The sequence below is a fragment of the Orycteropus afer genome, unplaced genomic scaffold, assembly GCF_000298275.1.
Source record: "Orycteropus afer afer isolate SDZICR_OR568_19922 unplaced genomic scaffold, OryAfe1.0 scaffold00038, whole genome shotgun sequence".
Lineage (NCBI taxonomy): Eukaryota > Metazoa > Chordata > Mammalia > Tubulidentata > Orycteropodidae > Orycteropus > Orycteropus afer.
This window is the reverse complement of record NW_006921625.1, coordinates 11,165,128-11,190,765: the sequence shown is the minus strand read 5'-3', so window position 1 is coordinate 11,190,765 and position 25,638 is coordinate 11,165,128. Positions and strand designations below refer to the sequence as shown.

General features: G+C 43.4%; 1 protein-coding gene across 1 annotated transcript in view; it reads right to left on the bottom strand.

The window, feature by feature from the left end:
• Window positions 1-337: 337 nt before the first annotated feature.
• ATE1 (arginyltransferase 1) overlaps window positions 338-25,638 on the bottom strand; it is a 163,219-nt gene continuing 137,918 nt past the window's right edge. Inside the window, exons 11-12 of the mRNA XM_007936824.2 lie at window positions 24,884-25,004; window positions 338-516 (exon numbers count right to left, since the gene is read on the bottom strand). Of these exons, the coding sequence (XP_007935015.1) occupies window positions 338-516; window positions 24,884-25,004 (300 nt within the window). The remainder of the gene's footprint in view (window positions 517-24,883; window positions 25,005-25,638) is intronic.

The window sequence follows — 25,638 nt, the reverse complement described above, 5'->3', positions numbered from 1 at the left end:
TGCACAACTGTGATTTAAATTCCTGACTCTGACTTTCTGATGTTACTTTCAAAAAGAGAACCAACAAAGGAAGCTGAGCACGTCTGCTCATAAAACAAACCCCCAAAATGAGAAACCCCAGTTATGAGGCGAGGTTGGAACACATTTTAAAAAGCTTTATATTAATTTTGAGTATCTCACAAACACATCACCACAAAAATTTTAGAAAAGCCCTATCACAGTGCAGATAACAACGTCTAGGTGCTGGATGTGCCGGTGTCCCCGAGGGAGGACCACACCGTGGCACGTGCCGAGTACAGCCGGGAGTACCTAGGATGGGGGTGGGGGCGGGCGCTCTTCAGCTTCTGAACAGCAGCATCCTCTCGGAGCAGCTCTGCCCCACCAGGCTCGCGTACTGCAGGACGGTCGCCTCCTCACTGGGGTCCCTCTGCTGTCTCTTATACACACCGTAAGGCATCACGGCTTTCTTGTGCAGCACCTGCAGTCGGTCAGGCTCCTTGCTGCGGTCTTCATCCACTGCAACGGCAAAGAACAGTGGCTTCAAGCCGCCACCTATCAAACGACTTATGATTTTCTCATTTAAAAACATAATCCCATAAATAAATAGATAAATAAGGTCACTGGAAAGGTAAATTAGTACATGATAACTGAAAGGTCCACTCTGCGTGAAGACCTGGGAAACCTCTGTTGTTATTACTGTGTAAGATTCCAAAACATGCGGTGTGGATTCCATCACCAAACCACTGCACCAGGCCGAGTTCAAAAAAACTTTTAATTCACTTATTGAAATATGATGCTCCAAATTCTCCAGTCTTCCCACGATGCCATGCTGACTAGAGAACGGGTGCTTCACTATTGTTTAGATAATAAGTGCAGCCCGCACCTGTCAAGTTTCTGCTGGTACCTTTCTTCAGACCTAACCATTTCCTGGGTTGATGGGCACAATGCCCACACACACTGGAGTCTCACATTTCACAAAGTCCTTGGTACCACTTAAGGTTACACCCAAGGAAAAAACCATATCAACAAAATTCTGCAGTCACATCCATTCAACCTTAATTTCCACATTGTCTTAGGGATAATTTAGTCAACCTGTTGAGTATTCTATGACGATACTGATATATAAAACCACAAAAAACCAAACTCACTGCCATCGAGTTGATTCCAACTCAAAGTGACCCCTTTTGGGTTTCCGAGGAAGTAAATCTTTAAGGAAGTAGATTGCCCAGTCTTCCTTCTGCAGAGCGGCTGGTAGGTTTGAACAACCAGCCTTCTGGTTACCAGTTAAATGCCTTAGGAACTACACTGCCAGAGCTCCTTTGTGACATATAAGCCAACAAAAATATTAATTGCCTTTAAAAAAGCAGCAATGAAGTGAATTCTTCCCCATCTTTTAACTGGAATTCAAAGGTAGAATGTAAACCTGCTACCCACAAAGCCAAAGACATTACCTAAAACTGCCAGTGTCTGAAAAAGGGACGTGACACACAAGATGAAAGACACCATCGTCAGACAAACCCAGGAGAGACACACTCACGTTTTAAAACTTTTCATATTTCAATGACCTGAGGTATTTAGTGCTGTTCCGGAAGTCAGTCACCAGTAAACTTAACACACATTCAATAGAATCACATGACCTTTTTTGTTTTATATCTGTTCTTAGTCACAAAAGTAATGCTTTTTGTAAAAACTCAAATACGGAAATACACAAAATAGAGTGATGCCAGTGCCCCCCCCATTCTTGCTCCTACCACCCTCCTCCTCACTTTACCACATCGTCTTCTAAGTTGTCAGTGTTCTAACAATTTCATAAAATGCACTGAAATATTCAGACTTTTGTATCACATTCCAGACATAACTTAAAGTTGAAAAATCAAATCAATTACCCCTTCAGTGGGCATAATGTGTTAATTTCAGGGACTAGTGCCTAGCTTTACAGACATAACACATCTCTGCTTTTTGGGCCTGACAGTCTATGGTTTTATAATCACTGAATTCCATTCTCAACGAAAGCAGAGTCTGGTTCTTTAGATCTTTTATGTGATATTGAAAACCTATATAAGCAACCTACACATCACGGCCAACTGATTCTTCACAAGGGTGCTAAGTCCATTCAAAGGGGAAAGAAGAGTCTCTTCGCTACATGTGCTGGGAAAACTGGGTTTCCACATGCAGAGAAATGAAACAGGATCCCTGCCTCACACCACACAGAAAAACCACCTCAAAGCAGATTAAAGACCACAACATAACACATTAAAACCACAACATTCTTAGAAAAACAAGCAGGGGCAACACTGTCAGGCCCAGCTTTCAACAACATATTATCTAAAATAATAACAAAAGCACAAATAGCAAAAGACAAAATTAATCAATGGGACCTCATGAAAATTAAATACTTTTGTTCATCAAAAGACCGTGCCAAAAAAAGTGAAAAGACAAGCTAGTAATTGGGAGAGTATCTTCAGAAACCATATATCTGACAAGACTCTAATTAAAATATATATGAAACTTTGACAACTTAAACAGAAAGACAAATAACCCAATCATAAAATGAGAGAAAGACTTTGATAGACATTTCACCAAAGAGGATATTCAAATGGCCAGCAAACCCATGAAAAGATGCTCAGTGTCACTAGGCCTCAGAAAGATGCAAATCCAAACCACAACGGGACACCAGTTCACTTCCATTAGGACGGCTAAGATGAAAAACACGGAAAACAACAAACATTAGTGAGGATGGGAGGAAATTGGAATCCTTACCCACTGCTGAGAAAGGCAAAATACAGCCGCGGCAGAAAACAATGTGGTGGATCCTCAAACACTGAAAATAGGGCTACCATGTGACCCAGAAAGTCCACTCCGTTTGTACCTAAAAGACCTGAAAGCAGAGCCTCAGAGACTTGTACACTAATGTCCACTGCAGCACTGTTCACAATAGCCAAAAGGTGGAAACCACCTAAATGCCCATCAACAGATGAAGGGATAAACAATATGTGCTACATACATAAAATGGAATACTACCCAGCCAGTAAGAGAAATGAAGTCTTGATCCATGCTACGGTACGGATGGAACTGGAAGACATGACGCTAAGTGAAATAAGCCAATCACAAAAGGACCAATATTGTATGAACTCACGTATATAAAAAGACAAGAAAAGGCAAATGTATAGAGAACAAAGTTTATTAGTGCTTTCAGGGCAGGGGGCATGGTGGAAGGCAGGGGAAGAGGGAGGTGTTAGTGCTGACGGAAGTATCATGCTGATTACAGGTAAAGTTGCAAAGCCAGTTATTGTAAATGCCATTAATAAGTTGTATTCCTGTAAAAAGTTGAATTGGCAAGAGTTGTGTGACATATTTACCAAAATGATTCCCGACCCCCTTTGAAAAAAGTAGTTGCTGAGGCTGCTTGTGTACAACCAAAAACCTCATGGGATTTAATTTCCTGGTTTGGAGGTTTAGGGTCATCATTTCATGGGATATCTCAGTTAAAGAGCCTAATAACGTGTTTGATGCCTCTGTTCTAGCTCCTGTTTGAACCGTTCTGCTCAGGTCTTAAAGGCTTGCAAGCAGCATCCAAGGTACAACAATTGGTCTCTATTTGCCTGGAACAACAGAGGAGGAAAGAGAGTCAGAAACAGGAGGAGGACATGGGATGTGTGACTGTCCCCATGAACAACTTTCTCCTTTGCCACGAGACCAGAAGAACTGGATGATGTCCAGCTATTGTTACTGAACATTTGATCAAAGATCCTATAGCAGAATCCTGATCAAAAGGGGGAAAATGCAGAACAGAATTTCAAATTCTCATGAACTCCAGACTTCCTGGAGCCATGAAGGTTGGATAAATCCCTGAAACTACAGCCCTGAGATAATCTTCAAATCTCAAACCAAAAACATCCCCTGAAGTCACCTTAAAACCAAACAACAGTTTAGCTGAACTAGAGAAGAAAAAGGTCTGCCTTGGGCATTCTGCTCTTCTCAGAACTATCTACACGGGATCAAATGGATAACAGTAATTCAAAAGGTTAGATGGGAACCTCAGAGGGCAGTAAATGTATATTTATGGGAGAGGAACAAGGTAGAAAAGGAAGGTGAGAGTGGTTGTACAATTTGAGGAATGTAATCCATGTCAGGAAACAGTACATGTACAAGCTGTTTAAATAGTCTGTCTTGCTGGGCATATGCCCAACAACAAATTAAATAAATCTGCATATAAAATAAATGAAACCTACATGAACAGACAGACAAAAGTCCTACCAGATACTTAAGGAGTCTAGAGGTTGAATGGCTAAGCACTGGGCTGCTAACTGCAAGTTCAGAGATTTGAATCCACAGCTGCTCTGAGGGAGCAAAGATCTGGCAATCTGTTCCCACAAAATGGTAATGGCCCAGGAAATCCTATGGGGCAGCTCTACTCTGTTCCACAGGCTCGCTATGAGTCAAAACCGACTTGACGGCATAAAACAATGAGAAAACAGTGAAATACTTAAAACACTGAAAATAAAGTAGGTATCATCACGACCTACTTACAGAAGTGAAAAAAGGTAGTGCCAATTCTCCAAAAACCTTTTGGAATGATCTTGAATCATCTGGCAGACACACATCATCTGAGCTTGCAGACCAACACCTCCATAGCTAACTCCGCACGCACGCCTGGTACGAATACACACCAGGCCTCTTCTTGGGGGAACTGTGAGGCTAACAGAACACGAAGCCATTCTGAGATGAAGACCACTGGCCACCGCAGTGAGCAAGATGACCCGCTCACTGAGATGTGTTGGAAATGTGTTCCAGCAAGGACTCCTCCACCTCGTCCCTTCTCAAACGCATCACACTTTTATTTCACGAAATAAAAACCAGAGGCAATCCTGCCAGCTTGTCCCTGAGATGAATGAACATCTGATCACCAGCGATGCAAATCTGCTGTCAGCACCATGATATTTTAATCTTCGGGGGAAACTCTCATGGGCAACAACTGCTCAGTTATTCTCCTCAAGTTCTGATTCACCAGAGATGAACTGTGCCCCACAGGTGCTTTCAAAGGAAAAGAATCCAGAGATCAAAGCTTGCCTTCTCCTTCTTAGGGGATTTAACTCGTCTGTTATTCTTAAAGAGACTATAACGTCTAGGCTTCCAGAGAAGGATGAAACAGCCTATTAACTTCATTATTTATTGCTCCTGCATTATTACAGAAACATGAAAACAAGTTAGCTTTGTTACAGTTTCTCTGAAGACAGTTGTATAAATGGGAGACATGGTAATGTGAATGAAGCCAGATATAACTGGACAAAATTGTTGCAAGTTGAGAATTTCAGATCTTGAACAAATGTATTCTAGAGGAAGAAATGACCGACAGAAGTAATCAATTCAAATTCAAGGTCAAATGTGATTTAGAATATTTTATAGGAGCTCTGGTAGCATAGTGGCTAAGACACTTGCCTGCTAACCAGACGGCTGGCGGTTCAAACCCACCAGCCACTCCTCGGAAGGAAGGTTGGGCAATCCTACTTCCGTAGTGATACTGCCTCGGAAACCCAAGGAGGGGTCGCTATGAGTCGGGGCCGACTCGACGGCACATAACAACAACAACAACATAGTGATAACCAACCAAACTCACTGCCATCAAGTCGATTCCGACTCATAGCGATGCCCATTGGGTTTCTAAGGCAGTAAATCTTTGTGGAAGTAGACTGTCCCATCTTCCTTCTGCAGACAGCTGGTGGATTTGAACCACCAACCTTCTCATTAGCAGTCAAACGCCTTAGGCCCTGTGCCACCAGAGCTCCTTTCCATAGCGATAGAAGATACTAACAAGTTTTCCTGAGGAATGTGCGGAGAGAGCGTAGCAGGGTGATTTTTCGTACAGGACAGCAAAAGACTGGGCAATAGAATGCATGACAATCAGGACAGAGACAACAGCCCAGTAATCACTCCAGTCCACGTTCAAAGGTGCCTCTGGGGATCCAGCACGTGGACACACCCCTTCATAGTCTCAGGAATGCTAGGGCTGGTAGTCTTAGAATATTTCTGGTGAAAATGAAAACTAGGGAAAAATCAAAACACACCTTCTCTGTAAAATATTACTTAATACTAACAGCTATTGAGATATAATTCATACACCATACAATCCTCACTGACGGGATAGGAATGCTGTTGAGTCAATTTTGACTCATAGTGACCCCTCCGTGGGTTTCCGAGGCAGTATCGCTATGGAAGTAGATTGTCCAACCTTCCTTCTGAGGAGTGGCTAGTGGGTTTGAACCACCAGCCTTCTGGTTAGCAGTCAAGTGCCTGAGGCACTACGCTACCAGAACTCCCGTAGGAATGAATAGTTCTCAGTATATTCAGAGCTGTGCCTCCATCCACACAATCATTTTTAGAACATTCTCCTCACCCCAAAAAGAAACTCACCTCTATTAGTAGTCACTCTACTGTCCCCCAACCTCCTCTGTATCCACAGAGGCCCTATTCTGGGTGCCTCATGTAAATGAGATCATACATGACATGGTTTTTTGGTTGCTTTCATTTAGCATACTGTTGTCAAGTTCATCCATGTCGAAGCATGTATCAGTACACGTCATTACTTATTTATTTATTAATTATTATGATTTGGGTGAAGATTTACAGAGCAAATTCACTTTCCATACAGCAGTTCACATATACTTTGTCTCATGTCACTGACCACAGTATACCACAATGCAACAGCTCCACTCCCAGTTCCTCCCCATACCTAACCACTTCCCAGTGACCATCCCTCCATACTCTCCTGCCCCCTGAGCTATCTCCCTGTGCATAAGCAGCCCTTCCTTCTTCCATGATTGTTCTCTCCAAGGCGTGTGTCTACTTGAGGTAACTGTTTAACTCACATGCCTGTACTTTGTTTGGCTGGAAACCACAGGTGTGGGTTCAATTTCAGACCTGAAGGGCAGCTTGGGGCCATAGTCTCAGTGGTTCCACCAGGCTCTATTGGACCAGCAAATCTGGTCCCCACATTCTTTTTTTTTTTTTTCCTCCAAATGATTTTGAGTTTTGTTCCACATTGTTCTCCCTCTCTATCCAGGATCTCCTACATAGATCCCCTTCCAAGTGGATGACAGTGTAGCCAGGCACCATCTAGTTCTTCTGGTCTCATAGTTGCATGGGTTGCAGATCAGATGGTGTACCAGTCACTAAGACTAATTGTTTCCATGAATTTTGGTTTTCTTTTTTCTTCTTTGCTCTTGACGAGGAGAGACCCATCGTTGCATCTAGATGGCAGTTTGCTAGCTTTTAAGATCCCAGTCGCTACTCGCCAATACTTCATTGCTTTTTATGGCCAAATAATGCTACAGTGTACACACAAATCACATTTCGTTTATTCACTTAGCTGAAGGACAGTTGGGTTGTTTCCACTTTTTGGCTATTATAAATAATGCTGCAATGAACATGCATGTACAAGTTTCTGTGTGGACATATATTTTTTTTGGGGGGGGTATGTAGCTAGGACTGGAACTGCTGGGTCATATGGTAATTATTGCTTAATTGTTTGAGGAACCTGCAGACTCTGTTCCAAGTAGCTAAACATCCCTGAGGAATGTGTGCTCAGAAGAATCAACTATGTGAGACCAAAAGGGCAGCAATGGCCCCAAAAGCTCAGAAGCCAGGAAGGGGCGAGAAAGATGGGAGAAGGGAAACGGGGACCCAGGAAGGGCCCAGGGGGAGACCATCAGGAGGCTTCCACAGTCATCCACGGAAAGAGTGTCACCCAGACAAATGAAAGCACATTGTAATATAATGTGCGTGTAATATAAGCACAAAGTAAAACCTTCGCTGGATCATAAAGCCAAGTTCTCATCTGCAATGAAAGCTAGCCCAGTACTAATGTCCAAAGAGTGTACTTGGCATCGAGCTGAACTTTGATTCCTTCCAAGGAAATTCAGCCAGCAGTATTCTCCCTAAAGTACCTTTGAGCAGCTCCACTGGGGAATTTCCTGGGGCTTAAAGGAAAATCAGAAATCACAGTGTGCCCCTTTGGGGCCTATACACACCACTTGCTTTCTCATGGAGGTCGGGAGGAGTGGTTGAGATGGCAAAATGCCAACGGGCTGGGAACTGAGGATGCACACTCTCTGTGAATTGCCCAAGATGCTCACACAGAGCCCACTCTTCCCCAGCTTGGCCGTGGCCCAATCTGCCTCTAATCGCAGATTACAGTATCTCCTGCAATCAATTCACCTCTCTACTACTTCCTCTTCATCACCATTACAAAAACGTAAGATGCTGCCATCTGGCACAAAGCAACCAAACTCTCTGTGACCCCTACTGACTTGACCTTCCAGCTACTTTAATGGACTTTTCTCGCCTCCTTTAAAGAGTGTTAATTCACCAGGCATTCCCTCAACTCCCACTCACTCTACAGTCTAACCCAGTGTGCACCTTGGCCCCATCACCTTCACCGTAGTCATGAAGGTCAAAGGGTCTCCCTGTGCTCCACTCCAACGGATGCCTCTCGGGCTCAGCACCATGTAAGACCAGTGGACAATCCTTCTTCTTAAAATCCATTCCACCCGCCTTTCCTGATGTGACTCTCCCAGCTTTCCTGACCGGTCACCATGGTGATCCTTTGACCTTGACAGACTTCTCCCTTCTTTACCTGACTAATCAGTGTTGGGAGGTGCACAATATTCCGTTCCAGGCCATCCTGTCTTCTTGGTCTACATTTTCTGTGGGAAATTTCATGTATGCCCGTGGCTTCAGTGCCATTGTGAAGCCTGTCCTCCAAATCTTCAGATCCATCCAGCCTCTCTCTCTTTCTCCTGAGCTTCAGAAGAATGGAAAATACTACATGTGGCTGAAGGTGTGCCACACGGTGTACAGTGTGGAGGGCACATTCGCATGACCTCAGACAAAGCCACCCTACTTTTGGGAACTTGTCCTACAGATGAATATACAGTAAAACCTGCAAAAGTCAGAAACCTGTCAGAAAAGGGGAACTCAGATAGTGTCCACTGAAATGAACAATAGAAAAGTAGTAAAACTGCATCCTGTCAAGGGTGGAAAAGGCTGTCCCGTTGAGTGCCGGCTCTCGCAGGTTTCGTTGTATTTAAAAGTGTGTTGGAGCACTGTAATAGGAAAAAATAAAAAACTCAAGTGTTCATCAAGGGGAGAGAACTCTACCAATACTACATCACAGAATGCAACTACCGAAAAAGGATGAAGACGGATGTAAGTTGTTACATGGGTTGGGTTTGCCTGCACCCCGATGTGGTGTGGGCATCTCTCCACATCAGATTTTAAGAAGATTAAGCATACAATCATACAGTGATTGTTTCTGGTAAAATTTGTTAAAATTCAAAAAAGCCTCTTAGAGAGTCAAAATGTTGGTAAATATGCAAATACGATGTGTCTGGCTCAAGGTGGGTGGGACAGATAGCAGGAGCTGTGGTTACTGTAGCTCTAAGCCAAACCACTGCTCCAGGTCTCGCTGGTGTGAACTCCCGCTTCAGTCAATCTGTCTGCCTTCACAGCCTGGGGCCTCCAGGTGCCGCTGAGGGCAGAGCTCAGTAGGAAGGTGGTGTGGTCCAGCCAAGGCCCTGTCTCCTGTGTTCTCTCAGCTTATTCCTGCTTGGAAACAGAGAGGAGGGGGCTTCCCTGGGCGCTAGGCGGTAAGTGCTCGAAGCCAGGGTACAGGAGGGAGCGAGGGTCCCGGGGGCGGGAGCGGGCTGGCTCTCTCAGGAGTTAACAGCAGAGTGTCTAACCCCGGCGTCAGACTCTCCAGGCAGCTGCAGACTGGGTACCACAGGCAAAGCTCTGGTGCTGTTGCTCTCCCGCTTGGCTGCACGTCACGGTCACCTGGGCAGCTACCGAGGCTCCTGATGCCCAGGGCACCTGGAAAGCCATCAGCACCTCTGGGGGTGAGGCTTCAGAGAGGTGTGTGGGAAAAGCTCTCACCTGTTCTCAGACAGATGCTAGCTCACAGAAAACACAGCACACACATCGAGGAGTGCTCTCGGTTGGCCGCCACAGGGCTCTAAAGATGGTGCTCTGAGACAGGGAAGGACTCCAAACCAGGGACATGGCAGGAAAACACCCACACTGCCACAGGTGAAGGGCCAGTGCTCATTTGTGCTCTCATTAAGGCTTTGGAATCACTCCTGGTGTCTTGCTAACAGTGAGGACAAGAACATACAACATAACTTCAGCTGTCGGTTTCTATCTTATTCAGTATAGTAATGTTCTGATTCACTATTTCTGTATTACAGGTTCACTTACTTCCAATGAATTTTATTTCTACTTTAATAAAATGAATCCATGGGGACTGAAATGACCAACTGAGTAACAACAGATTAGAGAGAGACTCATAGCTTCTAAATAATCAATTCAGAACATCAAAGCCTAAGGTGTATGGGGCATCACGGTGCCACTGTCCACTGCTACTGTGACCACTTCCCTTTTGTAAAACTTGGGCTTCTTTCCTTGATTTTTAAATTTAAAACCAGCAGCTGTCATCTCTCAGCACAGTGGTTAGTATTAGAAAAATATAAACAAACTTTTATAAAACCTGGATCAGATTTTATCAGGTCTGATTTCTACCAGGTAGTAAAATTAACCTGAAAAACATAAACTTCAGTCTAAATCTCATACCTTATACACAAATTAACTCAAAATGGAGCATAAATTTCAATGTAAAATCACAGAACTTTCCATGAGGGACGTAAATGGTTGAGTGCTCGGCAGCTACCTGAAAAGCTGGTGGTTCGAATCCCCCCACAGGCGCCCAAAAGGCAGGCCTGGGGACCCCCTGCCTGAGCTTCAGCCTCTGCAAGCTGAATGGAGCACAGTTCTGCTGTGACACATAGGTCTCCAGCAGTCGGGTCCGCTCCATGGCAACAGGCTTGGGAAGAGTTCTTGTCAATACAAAACAAAGAGCACAATAAAAGGAATTAAAAAAAAAAAAAAAAAGATAAAATTGGATTGCTTGGTCTGCAAATGACTGTGTTAAGAGGATGAAAAGACAAGCTACAGGATGAAGGAAAAGTGTTTGCAAATCACGTATCTGACAAAGAACTTCTACCAAAAGTACACAAGGAACTTCAAAACTCAACAATAAAAAACAAAAACAACAACAATCCAATTAGAAAATGTACAGAAGACATGAAGAGAACAAGGAGGATACAGGGATGGCAGATAAGCAGATGAGACTATATTCAACACCACTAACCCATGCCAAGGAGCTCTGGTAGCATAGTGCCTAAGGCACTTGACTGCTAACCAGTAGGCTGGTGGTTCAAACCCACCAGCCACTCCTTGGAAGGAAGGTTGGGCAATCCTACTTCTGTAGTGATACTGCCTCAGAAACCCAAGGAGGGGTCGCTGTGAGTCGGGGCCGACTCGATGGGAAATAACAACAACACAACAACCCATGCCAACGAAGATCACAGCACAATACCACTACACACCTTGTAAAAGAGCTAAAACAGAAAATAGTAACACTACTGAATGCTGGCAAAGATGTGAAGAGACTGGATCTTTTGTATATTGCTGGTGGGAATGTGAAGTGGTACAACCATTCTGGAAAATGGCTTGATAGTTTCTTTAAAAACTAAACATGCACTTACTACACAACTTAGAAGTTGATTCCTGGGAATATATATGAGAGAAATAAAGATATCTGCACCCAAAGACTTGCACACAAGTATTCCTAACAGAATCATTTGTAACAGCCCCCACTACAAACAATCCAAACGTCCATCAACAGGTGAATGGACAAACTGTGGTAGGCCCATCACATGGCACACTACTCAACAACAAAAGGGATGAACTATCAACACACTCAAGAGAGACAGAAAGAAGGAGAGAATGAGAAGTCAAAAAAAAAAATTACTATAACACATAAATACATCTAAGATGTTTTTATTGGGCTGTACCTTTGCAGGTTAGTTATTTTAGTGCAGAAGTCCCTAATAATCTCTGAGATTAGTTTTAAGTGGTCTTATTTCAGGATTTTACTGATTTTTATGCACAAAAGCAAAACTATGACATCTTATGTCAAATTTAAAAATACTTTCAGGCTTTATTTGGTATCATGTTCTTTAAGACTATCTGTTTTTGACTCTGAACATCAATCACATTTTTGTGATTTAAAATTCGAACAATGCTATAAACCAAGTATTTTGACTAATAAAGCCAAATTTTGATATTACGTCTGACCAGGCTTGATGAAAAAATAACTCACTGGTCGCCTGGCTCCTATTAATTTATTATTCACCGTGAATGGCAGATACAGAAGACGTTTCCGTAACTGAAAAAGCAGTTCCTATCAAGCCCTTTCCCTGCCCACTGCAACCGACAGAATCTCAGTGAGCCACTGCATCCTCACTGCTTTGACTCTCGTAAGTGAGCGAACGAATGTCAATACCTTTTTGCACATAAAAACAGCCACGTTTTTAAAAAGAAAACCTGCATGTCTACAACAGCTGCACTTAACTTGTGTAAGTTTGCAAAAAAATTTTTAGCAAAGGGAAGTTTATCAAGAGTGAGCAAATGAAATCAAGGCTGGCAGGGGAAAGAAACAAACAGAAAACTGCCTACCAAGAATGTTACTGTCGTCAGGCGCTGTCGAGTGGGTTCCAATTCACAGCAATCCCACTTAAGAGAGAACAGCTATAGAGCCCTCAAAAGCCCACGGAAGGCTGAACTCAGTGACGCCGAGTTACCCACAGTCATCTCTCTCCACTATGAACAGGGTTCTTCTGCTTGCCCAAATCACAGCAACCTGCAGGTTATGGGACCACACTTAATACAAACACAGGAAATGCTAACCCAGCAGGAAAGCTTAGGGGACGCTCCTCTTCCAGCCCGAGAGCCACCAGCCATGTTCTGGCTCACAGCGAGCCCACGCACAACAACAAAACCCCGCCCAGTCCTGCGCCCTCCTCACGACAGGTGCTACGCTTGAGCCCATGGCCGCAGCCACTGCGCCCATCCATCTTATTGAGAGTCTTCCCCTTTCTCACTGACCCTTTTCTTCTTTTTTTAGAAATTTATTTATTTATTTTTATTTGGGTGAAGATTTACAGAGCAAATTCACTTTCCATACAGCAGTTCACATACACTTTGTCTCATGACATTGCCCACAGTTTACCACAATGCAACAGCTCCCCTCCTACTTCCTCCCCATAGTTACCTCCTCCCAGTGTCCATCCCTCCATACTCTCCTGTGCCCTGAGCTGTCTCCCTGTGCATAAGCAGCCCTTCCTTCTCCCATGATTGTTCTCTCTAGGGCGTGTGTCTACTTGAGGTAAATGTTTAATTCACATGCCTGTACATTGTTTGGCTGGCAATCACAGGTGTGGGTTCAATTCCAGACCTGAAGGGCAGCTTGGGGCCATAGTCTCAGTGGTTCCACCAGGCTCTATTGGACCAGCAAACCTGGTCCTCACCTTCTCTCTTTTTTTTTTCCCCTCCAAATGATTTTGAATTTTGTTCCACATTGTTCTCCCTTTCTATCCAGGATCTCCTACATCCCTTCCAAGTGGATGACAGTGGTAGCTGGGCACCATCTAGTTCTTCTGGTGTCATAGTTGTATAGGTTGCAGATCGGATGGTGTACCAGTCACTAGGACTGATTGTTTCCATTAATTTTGGTTTTCTTCTTTCTTCTTTGCTCTTGACAAGGAGAGACCCATCATTGCATCTAGATGGCAGCTTGCTAGCTTTTAAGATCCCAGTCGCTACTTGCCAAAGTAGGAGGTAGAACAATGTTTTATATAGTATGTTATGCCAATTGAGCTTGATGTCCCCTGCGACTATACTGACCCTTTTCTTGACCAAGCGTGGTATCTTTCTTCAAGGAATGGTCCCTCCTGACAGCATGACCAAAGTAGGTGAGATGAAATCCTGCCTTTCTTGCTGCCAAGGAGCATTCTGGCTGCACTTCTCCCAGGACAGATTTGCTCATTCTTCTGGCAGTCATGGTACTTCTGCACTCTTCTCCAACCCCACAACCAAAGGCATCCGTGCTTCTTTGGTCTCCTTATTTGTTGCCCAGCTTCCACAGCATACGAGGCGACTGAAAATACTAAGGCTTGGGGCAGGTGCACTTTAATCTTCAGAGTGACATCTTTGCTCTTTAATAGTTTTTAACCAGCCATGTAGTTGTTGTTGTTATGTGCCGTCGAGTCAGACCTGACTCATAGCGTCCCCTCCTTGGGTTTCCGAGGTGGTAGTAGATTGCCTCACCTTCCTTCCAAGGAGTGGCTGGTGGGTTTGAACTGTCAGCCTTCTGGTTAGCAGCCAAGTGCCTTAGACACTACTACGCTACCAGAGTTCCCTTAACCAGCCATAGTCCGGTTTATTCCAAAATCCTAAAACTTGCTCACACTTAAGACATAAATCAGATTTGAGCTCTTATTTTTAATTCCAAATAAAAGTAGGAGTGCAAAAGACCAACTAACAGAGTAAATGTTCCCAAGATCTTGTCTGCAAACAAAACAGAGAAAGTGTAGCTTTCATGCCCTTAAAAAAAAAAAAAAAAAGACTTTATATTTCCATTAATGTCTATCTGTTCTCCCACTTTACAGACTAAAATGGAACAAGCCAGCAGGTCAATACTTTAAGAAGTCAGCAACAAGGAAAATGCACATGGCCTTCATTTCATACTTTGTCACCTTCACTTAGTTTAGCATCTCAGCCACTTTAGTCCTGTAAGCCATATTACTGTTAACTTAAGTTTCTTCCCCTTCATCATGACCACTTAAAAATGGTGCTTTCTAATGCAGAACCCTGGTCCTGACAGGGACACTGCTCTGCTTGCCCCTTTTCATTTTATTCTTGGACTGCTTCCCCAACCTGGCAGGAAACCCCTTGAGGGTGGGGACCAACTCTTACACTTCTTCGTCACCACAGTGCCCAGACACTGTGTCCCCTAGACACTAAGGATCCAGGGACACATACAACACTGCACCAAGCAGGTATTCAGGAAGTGGTTGTGACTCATGGTGACGAGCCTTCAGAGACAAGCCAGAGAGGCCTATCTTCATTGCAACGACCCTGCTTTTATCAGCTTTCTTGTTAGTCAGCTGCATGTGTTTATTACTCAATGTCTGAATTCCCAAATTAAATCACTCTTGGATTACTTCCCTTGGCTTCTGAATGTGTTATAAATGCTGAAATTAATCTGGTCACGATTGCTTTGATTTCTGCTCCATGTTGACCCAGTATGTGAAATCTTCATAAAACTCCTGCTCATTAACCACCATAAAATTTAAGAAACGGATGTCAATGCACACGCCCCATCACAAAAGCCCCAGGCTTATCTGGAATGAAAGGCTTTGACTGATGTCTCACATTCTGGACAACCCTATGTCTGCTTCTCCAGATAGTCTGTGAACTCGAGAACAAAGCCACTTCTCTGAGAACACCAGTGCTCCAGAACCCTCAGGTACTGGCTGAGTTCAACCAATGCTTTGTATGGAGAAAGAGGATTTTGGTCCAAACCCGACAGTAAGTCTCAGCCAAAGTCAACAGCTTCAGCAGAACTTCCAGATGCTTCTGAGGCCTCTATGAGCTACAAACGGCTTTACCAGTGCTCAGAAACCTTGTTGGTTATTACTCCTCAACTCAGTAGGCATAATCGTCTAAGTGGTCTATTACCTTTGGATACTCAACTGGAACACAGAATTCACCTCCACAAAGCGTGCGCACTTCTCTCTCAAGGTGATAAACAGAAAGTACCAACAACAGGATACTCAGTACCACGTTATTCTGGTGTACTATCCTCTAGCTCAGAGGAAGAAATATTTTCTTTAACCTCTTACAGCTACTTAGATTTTGTGGCTTTTGCTTTATTCTTTCTTTATTAGATCCTCTCACCCCCCTTTTCTATGATCCAGGCAGGTGGGATATTCCATGTACTTCCAAAGCTATGCTTTCATTAATTCACATTTGCTTATGATGGGATCCATTTATTAAGCACAGACCCAGCTCTGCCCAAATGACCCGATGCTCTTGGTTTCATTTAATTATGTTGCTCTTTTCATGTCAATTTTGAAACAAAATGGTTTAACAGTTAAGATGTAGGGGGCACTACATAAGAATGCTGACGTTGGTTGTGGGTGGAGCAAAGTGATTTAAGAAACCCTTGGGAAGTTATAGGTCTGTCTGTGGGTCAGTTCTAATAGTTAGTAGGCGTTGCATTGAATATCAAGTCTACTCCTTGAAGAATATTTCTCGGCTAAGCCAACTCATGTTCTGTTACTATACAGCCACAAGTTAAACCAAGGATGGCATTGAGTTGGTTCCGACTCACAGCTACCCTACGAACAACAGAACTAAATACTTCCTGCTCGTGTGCCATCCTCACAGTATTTGTTATGTTTGAGCCCACTGTTGTAGCCACTGTGTCAATCCATCTCATTGAGGGTTGCTAAAGGGGCAAGGACGTAGCATCTTCTGACCTCCTCTAACTACATAAGAGGAAGAATCACCATCAGGAGCCCGAGGCCTGTTCCTATAAGGCCAGACATGCTGCCACCCTCCAGTCCACTTACCAACACCCAGTGGTCCCTCCTGCAGCACTGACCACCTCTTTGCTAGGTTCAGTAATTTGCTGCAGTGGCCACACAGAACTCACAGATTATGGGGTTTATTAGGGAAGCAGCAGACTACAATTCAAATTTAGGAACATGCTCAGGATACAGTTCTTTGATCAGGACAGTCTCCCCTCTGTGTGTCCTTAGACACTCCTCTCTGGCCCTTGGCCTCTCAGCCTGGCCTCTCCTCTGTGGGCCAGGTAAGCCTGCCATTCTGTCCTGTGCCCCTTGGTTCCACTGTCGCTGTCTCTCAGATGGGCGTCTCTCTCAGCCAGCAGTGAGAGTCCCTCCTCTGCCTCTAGGAAGGCTCATATTAAGCCTGGCAGAGTGGCAAAACTAACCAATTCCAACATCAGAGTTCTGAGAGACAGAGAGCAAACTTCGTGCTGCTCCAACAGAAATACCCCAGGTGGATGACTTTAACAATCAGGAGTTTAAAAGCAGCTGCTCATGGCAAATTCCACCACAGACTTAATTGCCAGTCTTATTATAGGAAATAACTATTACCAGCTGCCCAGCCAAGTTGACAGATATTTGTATGGTCCCACCCAATAATCCAGTGGGAGTTATAAAGACTATGGCTAGAAAAGCCATACCATGCAACTCACTACACTGCAAGGGTCTTCCTCTTTTTTCCTGACCCTCTACTTTACCAAGCACAATGTTCCATCTTGATAACATATCCAAAGTGAGGTGAAGTCTCACCACCTTCCTTCTAAGGAGCATTCTGGCTGAACTTCTTCCACGACAGATTTGTTTGTTCTTCTGGAGGGCATGATATATTCAATATTCTTTGGCAACACCATAGTTCAATGCATCAATTCTTCTTCAGTCTTATTTACTGACTATCCAGCCATCACATGCATATGAGGATTCAAAAAATTAAGAAACTCACAAGTAATTTACAGACAATCCTTCAGTCAGCTACAGATTCTATAAGGGCTGATGACAAGCTTGATGGTATCCTGGGATATCATCTTTTGCTCCCTTCTCTGTGTGCTTAATATTTGATCATTCCATCAACTGTCAGAGATAACTGGATTTATTTGCTACACAAGGCTTTAAAATTCTCTACTTTTATTGCTGCCTTCCAACATCAAAGAATTTTTTAAGTTTAGTTTGTTTAAAAAACAAGATGCACTGAAATCATCAATAGTTATAGAATGTTAATGCTTTTTGGGTAGTAGAAAGGTTTTACTTTTCTTACAATAAAACATTATTGTAGTTACTTGCTTTTTAAAATATGTCTTTAAAAAAAAGCATCTAGCTCAGAGTATTACAAGAACTCAATTATAATAAATCAATGATGGCAATCTTGTTTTATGTAACAGTGCCTGAACACAGTGCCTTCACATCTGATACTGAAAGGTGTACTCCATCTATAATATTTTTAATGCTTAGAGTTAAGAAGCTATAAAGTTCCCTAACATATAAAAAATGAATTTCCTAACACTGCCTAGCTTCACTGGGGATTACAGTCTGCAGACTGAACTACATTTGTTCTGTATGAATCTTTGCATTTCTCACATTTTGACACCTCTGAACCCAAATACATCTTACAACCGATGGGGATCACAGTCTAATGGCAACCTTTCTTTTTTCCTACTGGTACATAAAAGAAAGGACTTAAAATGGATGATGTCTTAGATCTGGCAGACTATCACAATTCAACTGTAATTTAAATAGCATGTGTGATCCTTATTTTTATTCTTTAAATGAAATTTTGGACAACCACTTAATTACATAAAAATGTCAGTTTCTCATTTAAACTGAAAATAAATACAATAAAACCAAAAAAACACAGTAAGATTCCACACACCAGAACTATTTACAAACATGTTCTAGAGGGTCATGATATTTGTGAGCTTACTGAAATGGTACTGAAATTATTTCTATTGTTTATTGGGGGATTAATTAAATAAAATTAAAGATAAGGTGATTATAAGAGAAATTGCTTATATTGAAAATTTTAGCCATTCCATAAGGAGAGAGAAATGGATCAGAGAAATATTTCTGTTGTAGTTAAATAGAATCTTAGGTCAGTATTTCAAACCTTTTAAGGTGTTTCACAGTTTGTTCCCAGGTTAGGGCACTAACAGTTTCCAACTGTTGACTGCTTCTTCACACATGGCTTACTAAGCACATACTGACTGATAAAAATTTATTAATGTTTAAAATTTCTCTGCAAGACTCGCTTAACAACACCCTTTTAATAAATGACAGCAGTCACTGGCCACTGTTGAAGTCATCTTAATAATTCTTAGTTTTCCCATTTTTTTAATAGAAAATGCAAATGATAAATGCTATACCACTTCAGTCACACACGTCTTTGTTCTGTTGTGTCCTCACGACAAGACAGTGCAAACCAGAGAATTCTAGTTGCTAATTTTTAAATGAGAAATTGTATTAGCACTGCACTGCAATTTAAATCCAAGTGTATCTTTGAAAAAATGGTAAGTGGACCAAAAGATAGTAGTAATATAACAGACTTCTACTGCTAAGTAGATAGGGAGTAACTGAAAAATTAGGAGCCTCTAACTTTCTACACGCTCCATACTAAATCATGTTCTTCACAGTCACCAAGTATAAGAGCCCAATGTTCCAGGATATTGTCTGGCTTTGATGTCTGTCTCTTTCCTGACACTCAGTAGCCCATGACTGTTTGTACAGTCAGCGGGCTACATGTGAGTACCATCATCTTATTGGCAACGAAGAGTTCATTTACCAAGTATGCCCATCAATCAACACTTATTTTCCAAGTTCAAGTGGGTAATTCCTCCTCCAGTCTAGATCTGAAAACATTTTACACTCTGGCTAGAACTTCCAGTCTAAGGCTGACTATCAGTGGTGGGGTGGCCATCCTGGTCCTTGTCCTGTTCCTGATCCCAGGAGGAACTCTTTCAGCCTCTCACCCTAAGTATGGTGTCAGTGGAGAGCTTTTGATAAATGCCCTTTATCATGTTGTGGAAGTTTCCTGTGATTCTTACCTTGCCAAGAAGTGTTTTTTAACACAAAAGGATGTTGGATTTCATCAAATGTCATTTCGACAACAACTGAAATAAAACCCGGTTTCTTACACTGATTCATTTTCTTCTGTGGAACCACCACTGCACCCCTGGGAAGGCTCTCACTGGATCACGGTGTAGAATTCTTTTAATATGCTGTTGGACTCACTTTGCTAGTACTCTGTTGAGGCTTTTTGCATCTAAAGGACCCCTGGTGGGGCAGTGGTTAAAGTGCTTGGCTAACCAAAAGGACGGTGGTGGTTTAAACTTACCAGGTGCTCTGCAGGAGAAAGACATGGCAGTCTGCTTCTGTAAAAGATATACAGCCTTGCAAACCCTCTGTGGTCATTCTATTCTGTCCTATAGGGTTGCTATGAGTTGCAACTGACTTGATGGCAATGGGTTTTGGTTTCGTACCCAAATTCATAAAGGTTATTAGTCTATAGTTTTCTTATAATGCATCTATCTGCTTTTGGTGTAGGGTAATGCGGGCCTCATAGAATGAGTTTGCAGTACAGAATTTTTTAACTTTATCCATATCCAGCACTACCTCACAGATCTAAAATTCATTTGATAAATACGTAAACTCCTTTCTTTGGAGTAGGTGGTGGTCAGTTGTCATCAAGTTGATTCTGCCTCACAGTGACCCATGTGTGCAGAGCATAACTGCTGCACAGGGTTTGCAAGGCTGGGACCTTTTAGAGGCAGTTGCCACACCTGCCTCTGGGTGAGTTTGATCCCAAGTCCTCAAGCATTTACTGTGTCACCCAGGGACTCCCTTGGAGCTGTATGCCCTTGGAGTAGGTAGAGGTCCTGAACTGAAAGTTGAAAGACCTATTTGTGTAATAAGAAGATTTCATCTCCCCCTTTAGAATATTCCAAGTTACTTCACTTTGTCAGCCCCTTCTCCCAATAGTACCATGAAACAGAAAACCTACAACAGGTTTTTATTGTTATACAGACTTCCTCGTTGAACAGATAACCACAGAACTCTAATCTCCACTGAGAAAGAAAGAAAAAAAGAAAGAGCTTTCCAGAGGCGTATAGCAATTCAGGGCAGGGGACATGTCATTTTCCTTAACTGGCCACTGCTGAGCTCTGTGGCCGTCCTCCATTGTATAGACACCTACGGTGACCAGCTGTGCCTTTTGCAGAGTAATTTCCTACTGACAGCTGGGACGCAAAGCAGGCGTTAGTAACAGCCCCACGCCGACTAACAGAGCCTGCGTCGAGCTCTGCATTTTCTCTGACTCACTATTTGGGTCATGTAACAGTAAAAGTAGCCCCAAGAAGAGTGCAGTTTCTCAGGTTGCCAGTGAAACCCCAAACAACCATGTCTCCCAGCAGGCCCAGAGCATTCCGGCACATAACCGCATTTTAATTTCCTAAAACCACAGGCTACAAGTCTCATTTCAAACACTGTCTGGACTGTGATACCCAATACTGATAAACGTGTCCACTATTCTCCTGAGAGTTGCAAAGCTTCTGCAAAAAGAGAGGGCTCCTCATTTTCTCAAAGCACCATTCTCAAAGAAATGTCGTGACTTGTCAATGAATCCTAAACAATGAATAGGAAGAGCCACTTGTGGATGTGAATGTCCTTGTGGCTCCTTGTGAATGTCACTTGCTAGACTACAGGAAAGACACTTGCTGTGTGTTAATCACTCATCAGGGTATAGGCATACCTGACAAATACAGTCAAAAGAAGACATCAAATCTTAGCTTCATTGTTTACCTTCATCATCAAATGTTCATTAGTGCTTATTTTGGGAAATAATCTAAAAACTGATTAACTGGAGTGAGTATTTACTTGGCTGCCCACTCAGTGCATGGAATTTATTCAGTCACCTTCTCAACTTTCTAGAACAGAGAGAGCTGTGGGCTCTTTAATCTCCAAGCACCACAAGAAAAAAGCAACCTTTAAAACTGATCAAGAAGGAGAAAAGGAAGGTGAAGCCATTCCCTGAGTTCAGGAGACTGAAACGAACGTAAGGTGGTAAAAGTATTCCACTGGAAGAGACTTTTACATAAACTTCTATATGAACATGAAACAACTCAGGAAGAGCTTCACCAGAAGCGACAGCTCTGCTCTGCTCTGACTTTGAGAAAACTAAAAGGAGACTTTATTATTTTTTTGGGGGGGAGGGGGGGACAAAGGAAACAGGTACGTATATGCTTCTTTCTTATACTATTGTGTTTGGCTTTGAGCCCAACTTTAAAACTGACAGACAAACTTAATAAGTTTGTTTTTAAAAAACGTTTGTTCAATAAGGTGTAAATTTGCTTAGAATGAAGTGATCAGATTTGGATTAATAGTTTAAGGTCTGGGAATACAAAGTTCTTGAAACCTGAACTTCTAGAAATGTATGGCCTGAGAGCTAGCTGGGTCCCTGCAGCCCATCTCTGTCAGATTCTAAGGTGCCTTTATGTATAAGAAGTATTCAACCTATTTCCTAATAGTTTCTCAAGGAGAAAACAAAATGTAAAATTACGTGAACTGATTTTTTGTAAGAAAAAATTAGATTTGTGAAAATGTGTACATTTTAGAACTGAAGAAATGACTGCATTTGTTTTATTATCCCTTTGTCTTCCTGTCGGAGTCCGTGAACTAGTCTCCTTCTTTTAATATTTTCTAGTTACTCCCCCTTTCTCTCTCTTCTCCATTTCTCTTGCTTTTGTCTTCTTGTCCCCCAAACTAAGGCCACAGGTGGTAGCAGCAAGCTGTTTGCACAGTGAGGAACAGGTACTGAGCATCCCAATGGCGGGTTCTGTAAGGACTCAAGGTTTAATTAAGCACAGGTTGGAATGTCAAGGAACGCCAGCCTGGGGAAGACACACATGCCAACACAACATAGTAAAACCAGCGTGTGAAGCAGAAACTTGTCAGAGAAGGAAACCTCTAATATTTCCCACTAAAATGAGCGACAGAAAAGTGCTAAGGGTGCACCCTGTTAAAGGCAGAAAACTTGTAAGAGCCAGAAAAACAAGGCCATCCCAGCACCTGCCAGGTTTCGCAGGACAAGCAACCATAAGAGCATCAGAATCCACCTGTTTAACAAAGCCTGTGACTCCACTGAGGAGTTGGAGGGCTGCACGGAGGGTGCCGGGCAGTGGAGCACGTGGTCTCGCTTCTCCAGCCATGGTCTTTGTGACTCCCACCAGATGACGAGGTGGAACTCTGCAAACGGAAGGTGCTGTGGCCCACCAAGGACACTGGCTAGCTTGCTAATAATGTAAATAAAGTACATGGTACCCTTGTGGGAGTGGGACCATGGAAATAAGGTGTATGCCATCCTAACATGGGAATTGGTCTGTTTCGCCATCTTGCTAGGCATAAAATGAGTCATCTTAGGGGCAGAAAAGGGGATCTTACTGCCATCAAGAAAGAACTAGGAGAACAGCATGTCATTGGGCCTGAGACCCCTGCTCCGGACTTCCTTGGCAGAGAGACAGCAGAGACATGGCTGCAGAGGCAGCAGAACTAAGAGACCAGCATGACACAGAGTGGTGCGCTTGCCGACCCATAGAGCGAGAAAGCTGAGTGCCTTTGGGCATGAAGCTTGCTGGTGGAGAGTGTGCACCTATCCGCAGAGCTAAAGAGTTTTGTAACACTTGTCTGAGCAGGGCAGAGGTCAGGCCGAGGGGCTGAGGGCCAAAAAGAGACGTGTCTGAGTGCATAGCTGACAGGAGGCTGTGCCAATCAAAGAATTATACCTGAAGGTTCCTGAACCGGAATTTTAACCCATTACTCCCCTAATAAGTCTCATAATTGTGAGTATTGCCTGTGAGTTCCGTGTGGCCATTGCAATGAATTACTGAACCAAGACAGAAGTAGGGAGTACCGTGGGAGGGACAGCTGGTGTCAGAATTGGTAAAATGGTTGGAGGTGGTGGCCTGTCTGACCTCCATCTCATAGGACGGAGCTTTGGGCTGCTGACAATGATCTTGATTCTGTCTTCCGCTGGTGACATCAGAGGAGGCTGGGCACCACTGCCACACCCCTTTTGCAGAGACGATGATGACAACGACGCACTGCCGTCGAGTCGGATCTGACTCATAATGACCACTCCTTGGGTTTCCGAGGCAGTATCACTACAAAAATAGACTGTCTAACCTTCCTTCTGAGGAGTGGCTGGTGGGTTTGCACCACCGGCCTTCTGGTTAGCAGTCAGATGCCTTAGGCACTACGCCAGAGGGGGCCTACTTTAAACTGTGACCGGTGCTAGACTATAAGAAGGTGAATGGAAGTGACCCCTCTTCCAGAGTGAGGAATGAGAACAAATCAAGGCAGGTGCTGGGGAAAGCCTGTGGCCCAGACGGATACAGTGCACTCCTTTGGCAGCAAACATGATACCTCAACAAGGGAGGGTAGTCTACACACATCTGTCTTAACTCATTACAGTTCAATGAGGTAGGTCCACTCTCTTCTTAATTTTAAAGGGGAGGCATCTGAGCCCAGGGATATTAAGAAGTTGCACAGGGGACACACTTTATCATCTGATGATGGAGCCAGGATGCAAATCTAAGAAGCCTGACCCCAGGGCTGCACTCTCAGTGACTGTATCAACTATCAGTGCACAGATGTCCCAAAGGGGAGAGTGGGAGACAAAGCTGAACACCAACACTGGGGCTATATTGGTCAAGGGGCAGCCGAGGGGCAGAAAGAGAAGCATCAGAGATGCAAGAAGAAGGTCAAGAAAGTGCTGTCCCAGGACCCATGACGGCCTGCTGCCCTTCCAAGGTCCCTTCCAGCACTTTCTCAGCTCACTGGTCAATCCATTGTCTTCTCCACATGGGCTTATCAAGCTAGCGCACAACTGCTATGATCGTGGGAAAGAAACGGAAAATGTCAGTCCTCAAAGCCTGTAAAAGTTCTTATCTGATAGAAGCTGGGTCAGTAAGAAGCACAAACACATGAGTTTTCTTACTTTCTTTGCAAGAGTGCAAGTGTGTATCTGTGTGTGTAGAGGGGTGCTTCCCTCCTCACGCACACATACACACTCGACAAACCATAAAAACCAACCTGAACCCTAACAAGAACTACCAAAAAAAAACCAAACTCACTGCCATCGAGTCAGATCTGACTCATAGCGACCCCTCCTTGGGTTTTCGAGGTGGTATCTCTACGAAAGTAGACTGCCCAACCTTCCTTCCAAGGAGTGGCTGGTGGGTTTGAATGGCCAGCCTTCTGGTTAGCAGTCAAATGCTTCAGGCACTACGCCACCAGAGCTCCCAACAAGCCACAGTCACACACATGGATTCTAAAACAAAGCCAACAACTTCTGCCGAGCTCTGCTCCAAGCATACCTGCTTCTGGGTCCTGGTTGAAACGGCAATACTTGGAGTTTTCAAGCGAGGGCAGGCATTGCTCAATGGGGACCCAAACATACGTCTCAGGACACAACAAATCCGAAGGTCTGTACTGACCCTGCAGAGAAGTGAAGAAAAAGGGGCAAGCGTTACCAACACAAGGACCACTGAGTTCAAGGCTCCAGAGTCCCCAGAAGAGTCTTTATCACAAGGTTAATCGAAGTTGATCGCACATGGCTTTACTGTAAATACTAAGTGACCCTCTCTGCTAGGAACACACAAATGTAACACACAATTCTTGATGAGCCAACTGTTAACAACACTCAGTTTCAAAGTCAAGATGTCTTTCAAATACAAAAGATGTCTTTTAGTAACAAAAGTAAATTTATTTTCACATATTAGAACATGATATAAGGAAAGCATACTTTCCAAAGTTGAATTTCACTGCCCATAATCATAATTTTTAAATTTAGAGATGCAGTTCGTAATATTCACTCTATTCTAACATATTCACAAATTCTGTGTTCTCAATATACTTCCATAGTGATCTAAACTGATAAATGTAGAATAAAAAATAACAAAAATTTCAGGGAAACGTTTGTGACAATAATTCCCTAAAGCTTCAAAGGGAGCTCTGGTAGCATAGTGCCTAAGGCACTTGAGTGCTAACCAGAAGGCTGGCGGTTCAAACCCACCAGCCACTCCTCAAAAGGAAGGTTGGGCAATCTACTTCTGTAGTGATACTGCCTCAG